The sequence below is a fragment of the Myxocyprinus asiaticus genome, chromosome 22, assembly GCF_019703515.2.
Source record: "Myxocyprinus asiaticus isolate MX2 ecotype Aquarium Trade chromosome 22, UBuf_Myxa_2, whole genome shotgun sequence".
Taxonomy (NCBI): domain Eukaryota; kingdom Metazoa; phylum Chordata; class Actinopteri; order Cypriniformes; family Catostomidae; genus Myxocyprinus; species Myxocyprinus asiaticus.
The window spans coordinates 12,339,560-12,355,004 of NC_059365.1; the positions used below are offsets into that span (position 1 = coordinate 12,339,560).

At 35.3% G+C, this 15,445-nt stretch overlaps 2 protein-coding genes across 2 annotated transcripts in view; one reads left to right on the forward strand and one right to left on the reverse strand.

Moving 5' to 3' along the window:
* LOC127412889 (cytoplasmic polyadenylation element-binding protein 4-like) overlaps window positions 1-3,460 on the reverse strand; it is a 112,929-nt gene extending 109,469 nt beyond the window's left edge. The window contains exons 1-2 of the mRNA XM_051649588.1: window positions 3,124-3,460; window positions 2,846-2,914 (exon numbers count right to left, since the gene is read on the reverse strand). The gene's annotated coding sequence lies outside the window, so the exon portion shown is untranslated. The remainder of the gene's footprint in view (window positions 1-2,845; window positions 2,915-3,123) is intronic.
* An 8,880-nt stretch (window positions 3,461-12,340) lies between these two features.
* LOC127412951 (homeobox protein Nkx-2.5-like) lies at window positions 12,341-15,445 on the forward strand. The gene is made up of 2 exons (XM_051649685.1): window positions 12,341-12,855; window positions 14,260-15,445. Exons 1-2 carry the CDS (start codon window positions 12,510-12,512, stop codon window positions 14,859-14,861), a joined length of 948 nt encoding a protein of 315 aa, XP_051505645.1. The 5' UTR covers window positions 12,341-12,509; the 3' UTR covers window positions 14,862-15,445.

The following is a 15,445-nucleotide window of genomic DNA, read 5'->3' on the forward strand; positions in this document are numbered from 1 at the left end:
GTTTTATGAGGCCCTGGTGGCTGTGGGCAAGCAGCAGGCAAACTGGTTCTCAGGCTGGGGCACTACACCTAATATATGACAGCCCAACACCACAACAAACTGGCCATTCTGAATGCTGATGCATTTACTGAGCTGAAGGTGTGGATGATCTGGTCAAGCAGTAGTCAGGCTTTCAAAGCTCCTGGAGTCCAGTTTCAGAGATGGCTGGAACAGTGAAGTGCTTCCGGTATATTACCGCCATACTGGGTTCACTGTAACCAAGACATCATAAAGGCTCTGTGCTATTTTACAGATGAAGCTGCTGCCAAGCTAACACTACTTTCAGAAAGAAAGAGAGAGAGAAAGAGAAATGCTACCTTGCTCTGGATAGAAGTATATACCTTTAAAGGAAAATTCCAGGTTCAATACAAGTTAAACTCAACCGACAGCATTAAGTTGAATAATGTTGATCACCACAAAAAATAATTTCGACTCGTCCCTCCTTTTCTTATAGCCAATTTTACAACTTCGTTGCCATGACAATGTACTGTCAACAAACCTTAAAATGCCCCTAAAACAATGATTTCAAAAAGTTCACAGCTCAAATAATACATGAGCTTTAACATAAGAATTAATGTAAGTGCTTTTATAAAATTACATTTACAAGCTTCACATTTCTGGCTTTAAACCCTCCAAAAATAGACCCCATTCACTTCTATTATAAGTGCCTCAATGTAAAAAATGTTTTAACAAAAGGACAGACGAGTCAAAATTATTTTTTGTGGTATTCATCATTATGATATATATATTATATAATATAAAACATATATTAGTCGATTGAGCTTAACTTGTATTGAAGAAAGAATATTCCTTTAACACTTTTTTTCCCTCCCCTGAAAGTCTTTGGCTCATTTTTAATGCAAAAATACCTCATCATGAAAAAAAAATGAAAAAAAAAATAGCTTGCAGACTTCAGTTGCTCAATCATTACAACAACTGTATGGGAATTAAAATCAAGAAACAGTCAGTATTAGTAGAATATGATCATCCCCAAATTCTACGTTTTGTTTTAATGTGCTTGGATCAATGCAAAAATCACTGTCAGGATGCGCACTGCCATTATCCTTACAGTAAAGCATTGCGTTACTGCCCTCTAGCGGACATTTATTATAACTGGCTATGAAAAATATTCGCCTACTAATTTTGTTACACTGCCTTGCCAAAAAATAAATAAAAAACAAAAAAGTCGCTGTTTGGATTTAAATAATTAGATACTTAAGAGACTATGATTGGATCATTACTGCAGTGATTAATATGTTTCAGCTGGCAACAATTCTTTTAACCCTAACCGATGCAGTGTGTAACTTCTCATTTCTTAACCATGTCGGAAGACGTATCTCATGGTCGTGGAAAAGATGTTACTGTGTTTCAGAAGGGGCAAATTATTGGCCTGCATCAAGCAAAGAAAATAGCAAAGGAGATTGCTGAAATCACTGGAATTGGGTTAAGAACTGTCCAATGCATTATTAAAACATGGAAGGATAGTGGTAAACCATCAGCTTTGTGGAAGAAATATGATCGGAGATCTCTAAAAGGCTTGGTGAAATCACATTGTAAAAAATCAACACTATAACTCACGGCTATGTTTAATAGTGAAAGTAAGAGCATTTCCACATGCACAATGCGACGAGAACTTACAGGATTGGGACTGAACATCTGTGTGGCCACAAGAAAGCCACTTGTTAGTGAGGCTAATTGGAAAAAACAACTTCAATTTTCTAGGGAGCATAAAGATTGGACTGTGGAGCAATGGAAAAAGGTCATGCGGTCTGATGAGTCCAGATTTACCCTATTCCAAAGTGATGGGCACGTCAGGGTAAGAAGGGAAGTACATGAAGCGATGGACCCATCATGCATAGTCCCCACTGTAAAAGCCTCTGTTATGATCTGGGGTTGCTTCAGTTGGTCAGGTCTAGGCTCAGTAATGTTATGCGGCAAAAAATTAAGTCCGCTGACTACCTGAATGTACTGAATGACCAGGTTATCTCATCAATGGATTTTTTTTTTCTTCCCTGATGGCACGGACATATTCCAGGATGACAATGCCAAGATTCATCGGGCTCAAATTGTGAAAGAGTGGTTCAGAGAGCATGAGGAATCATTTTCACACATGAATTGGCCACCACAGAGTCTTGACCTTAACCCCACTGAAAGTCTTTGGGATGTGCAAGAGAAGACTTTATGGAGTGATTCTACTCTCCCGTCATCAATACAAGATCTCGGCCAAAAATTAATGCAACTCTGGACAGAAATAAATGCTGTGACATTGCATAATGTTGTCTAAACAATGCCACAACAAATACACGCCATAATCAAAGCTAAGGCGGTCCAATTAAATATTAGAGAATGCAACTTTCTTTCTGGCTAGGCAGTGTATCTACTTCATATTGAACGCAAACGTACTAAATAAACCGAATAAATAGTTTGTGCCGGGCAATTCTAGTTAGCCTATGTCTCATGTCGCATATTTGGCATATTAGTTGTGTAGTTTCTTCTTTTATTTCAGTTGACATGTTAGTTTGACAATTCCTCGAGGCTCATTCTGACGTTTAGTGAAAACAAATGAAAAATAAAAAGGTACTAAAAAAATTTATTAGGAGCAAACACTAAACGACAATAGATTTATGGAAATAATATTTTCTGCACTTTGGTTTTTACTCTTCAAAAAAGTAATAGCGTCTATATATTCTCCTAAGCATGTTTAAAAGAACAGTACGTAATATATAGCCTATATCTGCTATAAAATCTTAAATGAAAATCCAAAATGTATCATTATTCTTTATTAAAGGCTGAGAAACTTTCTTACCATATCTACTCTGTTGTAATACAACGACACAGTACCAGCAGTAGCGTGCAATCAGCCACCAGGGGGCGCCTACAAATTCAGAAAAAATACAAAATAGAAAAACGACTATTAAGTCTAAGATGTAGGACAAGTCTCATTTAACAGGTGAAATCAACTTTTTGGTATTCCCAGGGAAGATTCTGGAAGTTATCTAAATGTATAAGTAAAGCAGCATGCAGATGATCCTTAACTTAAAGGGATAGTTCACCCAAAAATGAAAATTCTCATCATTTACTCACCCTCATGCCATTCCAGATGTGTGTGACTTTCTTTCTTCTTCTGAACACAAATAAAGATTTTTTTGAAAAATATTTCAGCTTTGTAGGTCCTCACAAATTTTAAGGCCCAAAAAGCACATAAAGGCAGCATTAAAGTAATCCATAAGACTCCAGTGGTTAAATCCATATCTTCAGAAGCGAGATGATAAGTGTGGGTGTGAAACAGATCAATATTTAAAAGTGCACTCAGTAATTCTAATCCAATACACTTTTTGTCAAATTCTGCAAATTTCTCCTCACAGTCTGCTAGCTGTCCGTTCTGTGGATGGGCTGAAAAAAAATCTAGTATTTGTACACAGCCCTGGCTCTGTAAATAGGACAAAAACAAAGGGGAACACAACACTACTCCAGTCAGTCAGCAACAGGGGGTGGTTCTTGCGCGTGCACAGGATGGAGGGTGGGGGCAGAGCAAGAGGTAAATTAATTAGAAGAGTGACGGCAAATCTGGCTGATGCAAACTTTCTAAACTCCAAGGAGAACAAATGGCTGAGAAAAAGATCAGACGAATATAAACTAAAAAAAAAAGGCTTATGATAAGTCGAGGGCTACATTGGCGAGGCTTTTCAGCGTGAATGTATTTGGGCGCGGTGCTTCCAAAGGAGCACTGAAGGGACGGGTGTGTTTGTTTTGGCAGTTGAGTTTGAATATCAACAGTGTTTCTCAGGAATCGCTGAGTGCACCTTTAAGTCCTTTTTAACTGTCAATCTCCACTTTCACTTTCACATTCTTCTTATTTTGTTTTTGGCGATTCACATTCTTCGTGCACATTGCCACCTACTGGGCAAGGAGGAGAATTTAATTTAAATAAATAGGATTTATTTTTAAAAAAGTCTTAAATATTGATTTGTTTCTCATCCACTTCTATGAGGGTAAGAGAATGATGAGGGAATTTTCAGTTTTGGGTGAACTTTCCCTTTAAGTCTGTATAATAGGCCTAGTTATTTTGTTTTCTTTATATCATGCAGGAATTGTTTGATCCACTTGATTTACCAAGAAAACTTTCCAGTTCTCAAGGTTACATTATGAAAAAAATGCATGTGGTCTCCATTTCCCGACTAGGGATGGTCCTTGAAAATCTGACAGTCACTTGTTCAAGAGACTTCCTCCACAGTCAGCGGAATTTCGTGAGCACAACTGCAGGATGGCCCTCTTTAATTATGATTAATATATATGGTGACAAACCCTTTTTGAAATGTGAGCATATGAACATCGTTTCAGTGTGAGCAAGTAGTCAAAACTATTCTGAGGCATCCATAAGAGAACAGGTCATCTGGCTCCCACAGGGAGCAATCATGTTACTCTTTGCCCCCGACTAATCCACTGCCAAATCTCTGAACATAGGTTGACAAAGAAAATTTTTATTCCCTTAGAAATGGATGCCAAATTATGTGATGACAAAAGGCACTGGTTTAAAATCGCCCTAATTGTGATTTCCCTTCTCCCTCGTGCAATGTTTTACAGATGATCTGATACTAATTTGTAGTTTACACTCCACATATAGGCTATAGGCTTATGAAAATTATGAAAGAATTATTTTAAACTTATGTAATTGATAATGCTCAGAAGAGAGATGTTATTTAATAATTTGTAGTCTTGATACGCCACATTATACGCCACATATTTCTTATAGAATTATTAAATTAATTTAATCTGACTTCCAAGTCGAATTTCAGTGATTCAGTATAACCACAAAATGAGCACGAGACATCACAGCAACCAAAATAAATGCAAAGACAACTCAGTAATGCACTCTTCTTTGAAATATCCCTCTGAAAACCTTTCCTTTTTAGCACAGGTGAGTAACTCCTACATGTAACCTAAATTAACAGGAAAAAGTAAATGAATACAAACGGGGCTAAAGGCACACCTTAAGGATAATTAGCTTTTTTTCTGTTCACAAAGCGTCTCAATATTTAAGAAATACGTTTATTTTTATTGAATATTGTTGGGGCAACATATTTTGAGTGAAAATGAAAAACAACAGAAATTAAAAAAAAGAAATTGTATACAATTTGTTTTTTAAAAAAGGTGGCAAGGAACATGGGCCACACCTGGGGTAAAAGCCTCTCTCACTTAGGGTAAAAGGCCCCTTGAACAAATTGAAAATGACAAATAAGTATTTTGTCTCAAAATAAATGTGATAATTTCCAGGATATTCATTAGCTACATACATTTACAACATTTAAAAAAAATATTAAATGTTAGATCAGACTGCCTCAAAATCAACCTTTAGACATTACACGCAATGATATCATGGAATAGGACAAATTTGCAGTTCATAGTGACAAACAGGTGTTTAGGACTGTACTGAGGTAGTTTTTGATGCTATTTAGTGTTTTGGGAGAAAATAAAATCAAAGGAGCCTTTTACCCCGCTGAGCCTTTTGCCCTGTTGTACCCTAACTGTAAATACAATGTCTATGAATAAACATCAGTTTTTAACCCTAAAAAAGTTTTTTGTATCCTGGGGGATACATACAGTTGAGGGGCAGGGGAGAGGAGTAATGAGTGAGTTGGCCAGTTTTCTGAGAAAATTATTGAAAAAGGGGTACCTGCAAATACTGAGGTCATGTGACTTTATATAAAAACTCTGGACTTACAACTCACAATCTTTATCTAAAAGAAACATGGGAGCATTTTTGAGAAGGGAGCTGACCTCGACGCAAATGTTCCTAACTTTCAATGTTATTTTCATGAGTAGCCTATACCAGCTGTAATATTGAAAATAAAAGCAATATTTTGAAGAAAAACATGAAGATTTATCAAATGGGCCCTTATGCTGGAAAATACCAATGAATTAATTCTTTGAAGTATATTTAGCTTATTGCCCTTTCAAAGGGATAGTTCACCCAAAAATGTAAATTCTCTCATTATTTACTCACCCTCATGCCATCCCAGATGTGTATGACTTAAATCTTAAAAAGATTTTAGAAGAATATTTCATCTCTCTTGGTCATCACAATGCAAGTGAATGGGTACCAAAATTGTAATAAAAGTGCCATTAAAGTAATCAATACTACTCCATTGATTAAATCAGTATCTTCAGAAGCAATATGATAGGTGTGGGTAAGAAACAGATCAATATTTAAGACCTTTTTCACTATAAATTTTCCTCTCTGCCAAGTAGGTGGCAATATGCATGAAGAATGTGAATCGCCAAAAACAAAAGAAAAAGAATGTGAAAGTGAAAGTGGAAATTGATAGTAAAAAAAGGACTTAAATGTTGAACTGTTTCTCGCCCATACTTACCGTATTGCTTCTGAAAATATGGATTTAACCACTGGAGTCGTATGGATTACTTTTATGGTGCCTTTATGTGATATTGGCTCTTCAAACTTTTGGTACTCATTCACATGCATTGTGAGGACCTACAGAGCTGAGATATTCTTCTAAAAATCTTTGTTTGTGTTCAACAGAAGAAAGAAAGTCATACACATCTGGGATGGCATGAGGGTGAGTAGATGATGAGAGTATTTTCATTTTTCCTTTAAGGGATAGTCTATATTAGGTAGGACCAATAAGAAATTATTATCAACATGATCAACTATGTCACCAATACTGCTAAAAATCAATGAATGGAAAACATGACCATGACCTTCTCAAAGTGTGATGATCACATAAAAAACATTTGAAGTTATTGCAACTGAAAACATTACAGCAAGAAGTGTTCAAAGATAGTGCTGTTGATTCTCCTGTGTTTTGTCATTTTTAACTGGCATATAGGGCCTACTTTGCTATAACAGTGTGAACAGTGTGCATTTTAATGTTTATGCACTGTCCCCATTCACTTCCATTTTCTTAGGCCCAGGGACGTCGCAAGGTCTTCTGGAACTCTTGACTGTGTATTGCTCTGGGCCCCTTTCCTATTAACAAATACAGTTTAGAATTTGTTATGGAGCCCCCCTGGACCTGAGGGCCCCTATATCATTACCATTTTCACCCCACTTGCTATGGCCCTACTTTGGCTTTTCTTTTTTTTCTTTTTTTTTAAATTAGCCAGGAAGGGTTTGGAATTATTTATGTATTTTGGTGGTAATTAACATAATTCCATTGCTGTTGATTGACAGATATTCCTTTAAGGAGGTATTTCTACCTGACCTAACCCTTAAAATCTGGGTTTTGTTGGTGTAACCAAATATAGTCAAGTTGATTCGGACATGCTAAATAATACTTATTTTTATTATTATTAAATTTTTTATTGTTTTGCTTGGCAATAAAGGCTACTGTGCATATTTAAGATTTTCCAATGGTAAAGTCAAAGAATTATCGTTATGCTAAATAATTAGAAAACACATTTTTAGTAGGTAGGGTACAACGGGCCTAAAGGCACACCTTAAGGAAAATGTGCTTTTCTGGTCACAAAGTGTATCAAGAATGGAAAAAATAAATATATTTTTATTTAATATAATTTACCCCACACCTTGGGGTAAAAGGCCCCCAGGGGATTTATAGTCGTAGATATAATAATAGTTAAAGTGCAAAATTTGTCATACTTTTGAGACAGCAAGATGCTTTGTTGAGTAACAAATTAAGATAATACTTACTTCAGAAAATGGTTAAACATTTCCTGTTAATTTCAATCACATTTGGCATTTCTTAACATCTCCAGTATTCTATATAGAAATTAATCTCCACTGTGATTTGATCAGTCCAGTTGAGCCCAATTTGAATTTTTTCATAACAAATCTATCCACCCCACTTAAAAAATAAAACGATGTGTTTTATAGAGGCCTTTAAATCAGGGGGCTTTTTAGACTACCTCAAATACAATCCTTTCACTATTGGACAGTTATTAAAAAAACATTTGATTAAATCACCTTGAACAAAACTGAAAATGACAAATACGTATATAAGCTCAAAATAAATGTGATAATTTCAGGGATTTTCATTAGCTAAATACATTTTCAAGATCTTTAAAATGATAACATATTCTGTCAAATTGCCTAAAACTTCAGACATTGCATGCAATGATCTCATGGATCCGGAATATTTTTCAGTGTATTTTAACAAACAGGTGTAAAGGAAAATGCTGTGGTAGTTTTTGTTGCTATTGCCTTTAGCCCTGTTCTATCCTGCACTTGAAACTTAAACATTCGTGAACGTTTAAAAAAAGAACAAGAACTTAATTATCTTGATATTTAGAAGACTATGATGAAGAAGAAGAAAAAACAGAAAGAGAAGAATACAGCATTGTTGAAGGGTACGGCCAATTGAAAAATGAAAATGTAGCCATGTCTCAAATAAAGTGAACCAAATAAATCACAACTGCCTCTGTGTTCAAAATGTGTTAAATAGTGACTATTACAAATTCCTAGATCCCCGGCATGGGATTCCATCAGGGAGGTGTTAAACTTGGAAGTGATTGACATGGATGACGAGTGGCAGAAAGACCCGTCCTGTTTTCAGTATGTGTGCTGGTGTGCTCTCATCACTGGAGCAGGAACGAAGGCAGACTCATTTAGATAACACACATCTCACCCCTCTGCCCCACCATTTCCTTAACAGGCCAGCCTACAGGAAGTTTTCAAGAACGCTTATCCGACTCTTTATCTGCTCCAAATGCACTGTTGAAAGACAAAACTTCAGATGCAGTTGGGATAGTTTTGTGACATCTTCTTCTCTAGACTTGGAGCCTGTCATAATATTTATTTCAGAAATGCATCAAACAAGACGAATTATTCTAAACGGGTTCAAGCAACAGAAAACGTGCATGTGTATGTAGTAAACTCTCTGAAACATTTGAAAGTTTTCAGCTCGAGGATTGTCACTAACTGCAGTGGTGCTCAGAGCAAGAGATGGTTAATAAATCATCTTGATAAAAAGCAGTTTCCATAAACTGTGCAGCCAGTTTACTTTATTTCACCAATTATTGCAACGATGGACAAGGGAGTGTTGATTCGATCATAGAGAAAAGTGCTTGCGTCCATTTATCAGAAAAGCCTATCTTGAGACGCAGGCATCCAGATTTTCTCCAAAACTATAAACATGAAGCTCTAAAGCAGACACGGGCACCATTTACTCTGCAGCATTGAATGTTCAAGATAAAACAAATGATAATGTCTGTCTCCTCTGCAAAAGCACAGCTGATGACTAATACCAGCCCTCTTTTCTATTCAGATGAAGGGTACCAGTCATTTCCTTCTTTACCCCATTTTTTTGCCAAATAAATAAAATAAAATAAAAAACTGGACCACACTTTACATAGCAAACAGTATAAATTGACTCTGTAATGTGTTTCTTATATCCTGTCACAGTAAAAAGTCAAATTCAAGTCATTCAAGTAAAAAATTAACATGTCTTAATCAACCCTATACATTAGGTAACAAAACATGCTCCAGGTCCAATACGAGTGGCATAATGTTGATTAGGGCCTACCACAAAAAATACTTTGGTCTAGTCCCCGTTTATTTATGTGTGTGTGTGTATATATATATACATACAGGGGCGTAGATTTCGGGAGGGATGGGGGGAGGTAATATATATATATATATATATACAGTACTGTGCAAACGTTTTAGGCACTTGTGAAAAATGTTGCATAGTGAGGATGTCTTCAAAAATAATGACATAAATAGTTTTCATTTATCACTTAATGTCATACAAAGTCCAGTAAACATAAAAAAATAAAAAAAAATAAAAATAAATAAGCTAAATCAATATTCGGTGTGACCACCTTTGCCTTTAAAACAGCACCAATTCTCCTAGGTACACTGTAAAAAATGTCTGTCATTTTAACAGTAGAAGACTGTAAAAATGCTACAGAAATAAAATGTTAATTGACTGATGAATATTAACTGTAAAATATACAGTCAAAAATGTTAATATATTTTAAAAGACAATACAGTAGTTTTTTCAATAAAATGTTGTAAAAATGACATTTTTTAGATGTAAAAAGTATGATTTTCCTGTATAATTAATGGTAAAAATGTACATTATGTTTAACAAGAGAATACATGTACTTTTTACAGTAAATTATTGTTAAATTTACAGTAAAAAACTGTAATCGGGCATTCCCAGAATTCCCTGCATGACCCATTACATTTCATTATATTTTATGGGAATAGTTATGTTTCTTCTTATTTTTAATATCAGTTACATACATTGGAGTGTTCTGTTTTATATTTAATGTAGTTTAGTTAACGTTTACTGTATTATTTAAATTTCACATGTGTTACCCTGATGGTGTTTAGTGTTTGTGTGAGTGCAACACTGTTTCTACATGTTTATTGGTCATTGCTCCTGGAAGAGCTACTATTAATTAACTTTATGTCATCATGTGCCCTTCTGTAATTTTTAAGGTGATTAACAATACCTTATAAAGTAAAAAACATATTTTTACAGTTTCAGAAGGCTAATATCAAGTTTATGATGCTTATTTTACTGTAAATTTAACAGATTTTTTTTTTTTTTTTTTTACAGTGCCATCATGGTCATGTAAATTACAACAGTTTTAAACTGTAAAATTTACAGGTTGTTCAAAAAGTTGTTTACATTTTTACTGTATTTTTTATATAATTATTCTGGCAACCACAGCTGCCAGTTTTTTGTTTTTTTTAAACAACAGGATTTTTTTTTTTTTTTTTTTTTTTTTTACAGTGTACACCTGGACACAGTGTTTCTTGGTTGTTGGCAGATAGGTTGTTCCAAGCTTCTTGGAGAATTTGCCACAGTTCTTCTATCTATTTCGGCTGTCTCAATTGCTTGTCTCTTTATGTAATCTCAGACTGACACGATGTTCAGTGGGGGGCTTTGTGGGGGTCATTACTTCTGTTGCAGTGCTCCCTGTTCTTCTATTCTAATCTTTTCTATTTGCAAAAGTAATGTTTGGGAGTCTAACATTTATGTGTCCTAATGACACACTAAAGCCATCTTAAGACAAATGCTTTTGTGAAACATCTTGTGTTACCTGCGTTACGTCATCATGGCAACGAAGTTGTAAAATTGGCTATAACTTTACACAGAAAAGATTAGTAAGCGATTTTATCACACTAAAATCATGTTAACATAACTATTGTTTACGTCATGTTGCTATACCTTTGAAACAGTAGGCTGGGTATTTAACGTTTACAGATTGGCCCCATTTTCTTCCATTGTAAGTGCCTCACTCTAACCCAGATTTTTGCTTATTTATTTATTTTTTAAGAAACGGAGGGACAAGTCGAAATGAATGTGTGTGGTAATCATAATGCCACAAATGCTGTCGATTTAGCTTAACTTGTATTGAACCCGGAACATTCCTTTAAAAATTATATACAGTAAATGGATGAGGAGAGGAAATTCTTTTTATGGTCAAATGCTGTCAATTGAATTGAATTTGTATTAAGGTAAAAGTTGCTCCCACTTTTTACAGAGTGATAGCTAAAGTGCATATCTAGGCTATATGCCTACTTTTAAATGCACATGTTCTGATAATTGCTGGGGCTGTTTTCTTTTTTAATGTCTATATTTTAGAAGAATTACCATTTGTTCCTCTTCTGGTGCGGCTGTTCGGCGTGGGTGGGTTTCTGGTTTGTTGTCATCTGTTATCACATCTTGATAACAAACCCAGTGGCACCAGCATCTTTCAGTGGTAGACAGTTGGGTTTGTCGTTGCAGGTTTCAGGTTGCAGCAGTGGCACTGTCTAATCCCTTAGAGAAAACTCTTCTTTGGCCTGTAGCTTCCCCTTGGATTAAGCAATTAAGAGGAAAGCAAACAAACTGAGTGCACAAATTTGCTCTCCGTAATATCCAAAAGGGCCATTTACAGCCTCTTATAATGAAGAGTGGTGATTCAAATCAAATTTCAGAGCTGACAGACAGAAGAAGCTTTTATCTGGATCGCTAATGCAAGCACTAAAACTTTGCAAACACACACACAATAATAATAATAATAATAATAATAATAATAATAATAATAATAATATTAATAATAATAATAATAATAATAAATACTAGAAATTAGAAATGTCCTTTTGTATGGACATGTAACATTTGAAAAATAATTTGACGCGTAATTTGCTTGTGTTCGTAAAGTTGCTTTAATTGGTGGATGTTTTTATGCACTGACTTGTATGGAGGTCTTACGAGTAATTTTAATATTAGGCTATGTGTAGTTGGAACTTGTCTGGCCAATGGAAAGCTCTTAAATGTTTTAAGCGGAGCTAACCCCGCCTTTCTGCCTCCCAACGTCGTTACTTCGACCTACCATAGACCCCGAAAGTGTGTATTGAGGGGTCTATTAGAAAGATGAAAGTGGTTATATGCCTCCAAACACAACAGATGATCCCCATTCATTAAACGACAAGACACCCTGATAAATGCCAACTGGATTGCACGAAGGTGAGAGGCTAAAGAGGATTCTCATAGTCCATGGCAATGTTTTACAGTCAGATGACTTCCACTCCTTTCTCAGTGCGGGACATATTGAACCTGGAGCAGAATCAAGAGGACATGGTCTCTCTGGACATGTCTCAGCGGCTGGACAGTGCCCTTAATACGACCTCATCCTGCATGATGTCCACTTTTAAACAAGAGCAGTTCATGGACATGCCATCCGCAGCCACTCTTTTCGGCGAAGACCTTCAGGAGGACAAAGCCAACAAAAACAGCCCACTGAACTTCGGGTCTGCTGCCTTTTATGGGAAGAATTTCTTAGAAATGGACTATGTTAAAGACGCAAAGACGGATGACACATTTGAGGAAAAGGAGACAAAAGGTGATAAATCGAGCCTATGCAATAGCTAGACTTTTTTTCAGGTAACATAAAAATGTGCTTTAAGTGGTAATATCTTAATGAACTGGTCTTTGTTCAAGTCAAAAATGTTATTTAATCTCACTGAATCAATTTGATAAATTAGGTGACCCCAACAACAGTCATTTTTATGGGTAATTTCAAGTAGAGATAGACCCTTAAGGTAACAACTGCAGGTTAACGCTTTTTCTGTGTAGTTGGAAATGTATTGAAAAATAAACGTCAATACATGTCAATACAATTTGCGTATTTTCTAAAGATTTTGCGCTTCTCCGCAATTTCTAACTTAAGAGGCCTTTTATTTATTATGAATTATTATGTCAATTGTACATGCGTCATTTCATTTTTGTCAATTTAATGATTTCTTGGCTTTGTTCTAAGTAAATATTATATATATATATTTATATATATACACACACACACACACACACACACTACCAGTCAAAAGTTTTGAAACACTTGACTGAAATGTTTCTCATGATCCTAAAAGTCTTTTTATCTGTAGGCATATGCTTAAATGTTTGAAATTTGTTTTGTAGACAAAAATATAATTGTGCCACCATATTAATTTATTTCATTATAAAATTAAAATTTAATAAAAAAACGTTTTTTGAAATTGATGACTTGGACTAAATAATAAAGAAAAACAGCCAATAAGTGCCCAACACAGATGGGAACTCCTTCAATACTGTTTAAAAAGCATCCCAGGGTGATACCTCAAGAAGTTGGTTGAGAAAATGTCAAGAGTATATGTCTGCAAATTCTAGGCAAAGGGTGACTACTATGAAGATGCTAAAATATAACAGTTTTGATTTATTTTGGATTTTGTTTAGTCAAAACAAAATTCCCATATTTCCATTTATGTTATTCCATAGTTTTGATGACTTTACTATTATTCTAAAATGTGAAAAAAAAAAAAAAAAAAAAAAAAAAAATATATATATATATATATATATATATATATATATATATATATATATATATATATATATATATAAATATATAATAAAGAATGAGTGTTTCAAAACTTTTGACCGGTAGTGTGTGTATATATATATATATATATATATATAGTTGGTTGTGATTAAACAAGTAGCCTAGCCTATATTGTTTTAGGTACACTAAAAAAACGAACCTACAAATGTTCTTCGTGTGGTAACATCTAAATTAACTGGTTTTATTCAAGTCAAGAATATTATTTAACAACACTGAATCACCCTACATACATTAGATTACAACGACAAAACTTTAATTTTAAGGGCTAAACCAGGTAGCGATCTTTAAGGTAAAATGTGCAGGATACCACCTTTTACATCTATTTCCAATTAGTCCCAATGCATTTTAACAGTTTAACCTGGGTTTTTTTAGACATTAGCTGTTGTCAAGAGGAGCCAAGTGAAGATCTAAAGCTGGATGATCCTGATCGCCCCAAACAGAGGAGAAGGAGGAAGCCTCGCGTACTTTTCTCTCAAGCACAGGTGTACGAGCTGGAGCGACGCTTCAAACAGCAGAAATACCTTTCTGCACCAGAGAGAGATCATCTAGCCAGCGTTCTTAAACTCACATCTACGCAGGTGAAAATCTGGTTCCAGAACAGACGCTATAAGTGCAAGAGGCAGCGTCAGGATCAGACCCTGGAGATGGTCGGCATCGCGCCTCCGAGACGCATCTCGGTGCCGGTTTTGGTTCGCGATGGGAAACCCTGCCTGGTAGACACGTCGACTTACAACACTTCTTACAATGTGGGGATCAATCATTTCACCTATAACACTTACCCTGCCTTTAGTAATTTCCCGAGTCCGGGCAACACGAACTACTCCTGCAACTACCCATCGAGCATGTCTGCCATCCAGTCCTCACAGTCAAACAATAATTACATGAACTTTGGAGTTGGGGATCTAAATAATGTCCAGGCGTCATTTCAGTCCAGCAGCGGAGTATCCTCACTACATGGCATCCGAGCTTGGTGAAAAGTCTCTAAAAGACGAACATTACCGCATGAATGACTTCAAATGACATTTTCGTAATTGGTGACTGTAATTCGCTGAAGATCACAGAATCAAGGCTGGGATGGGTTTAGATCTGCTTGTGAAACGGTATATCAGATGCAAATTCGTTCATTTTCACGCTTTAGTAACTTGAATTTAGTATGAATAATTTTCTTGCACTTGAGTTGAATTATGAGAGATTGACAGCACGTGAAATATAAAACATGTAGCTTATTTATGATTTTTCACTTGATATGTTATGAGGCCTCTGACTGTAGCCTTTCTTTCTTTCTTGCAATTCAATATCAATCATTCTATCTTTCTTTCTTTCAAATGTAGATCAGTCTAATTTTGTGTGTCCATCTGACTTAGGTATAGACTGAAACTATAAAAAGATAGGGGAAATGTGTTACAACATTACTGCCATTAACGCAATTATTGTCTTTGTGTAAATAACCATAAAGCATGTAGATATCGCAAAAATAATACGGCAAAAGTTTTGTTATTCAATTGTTTGTCTAGGTTTGATATGTGAACTTTTCGAAAAAATAAAAGGATTTGCAGAA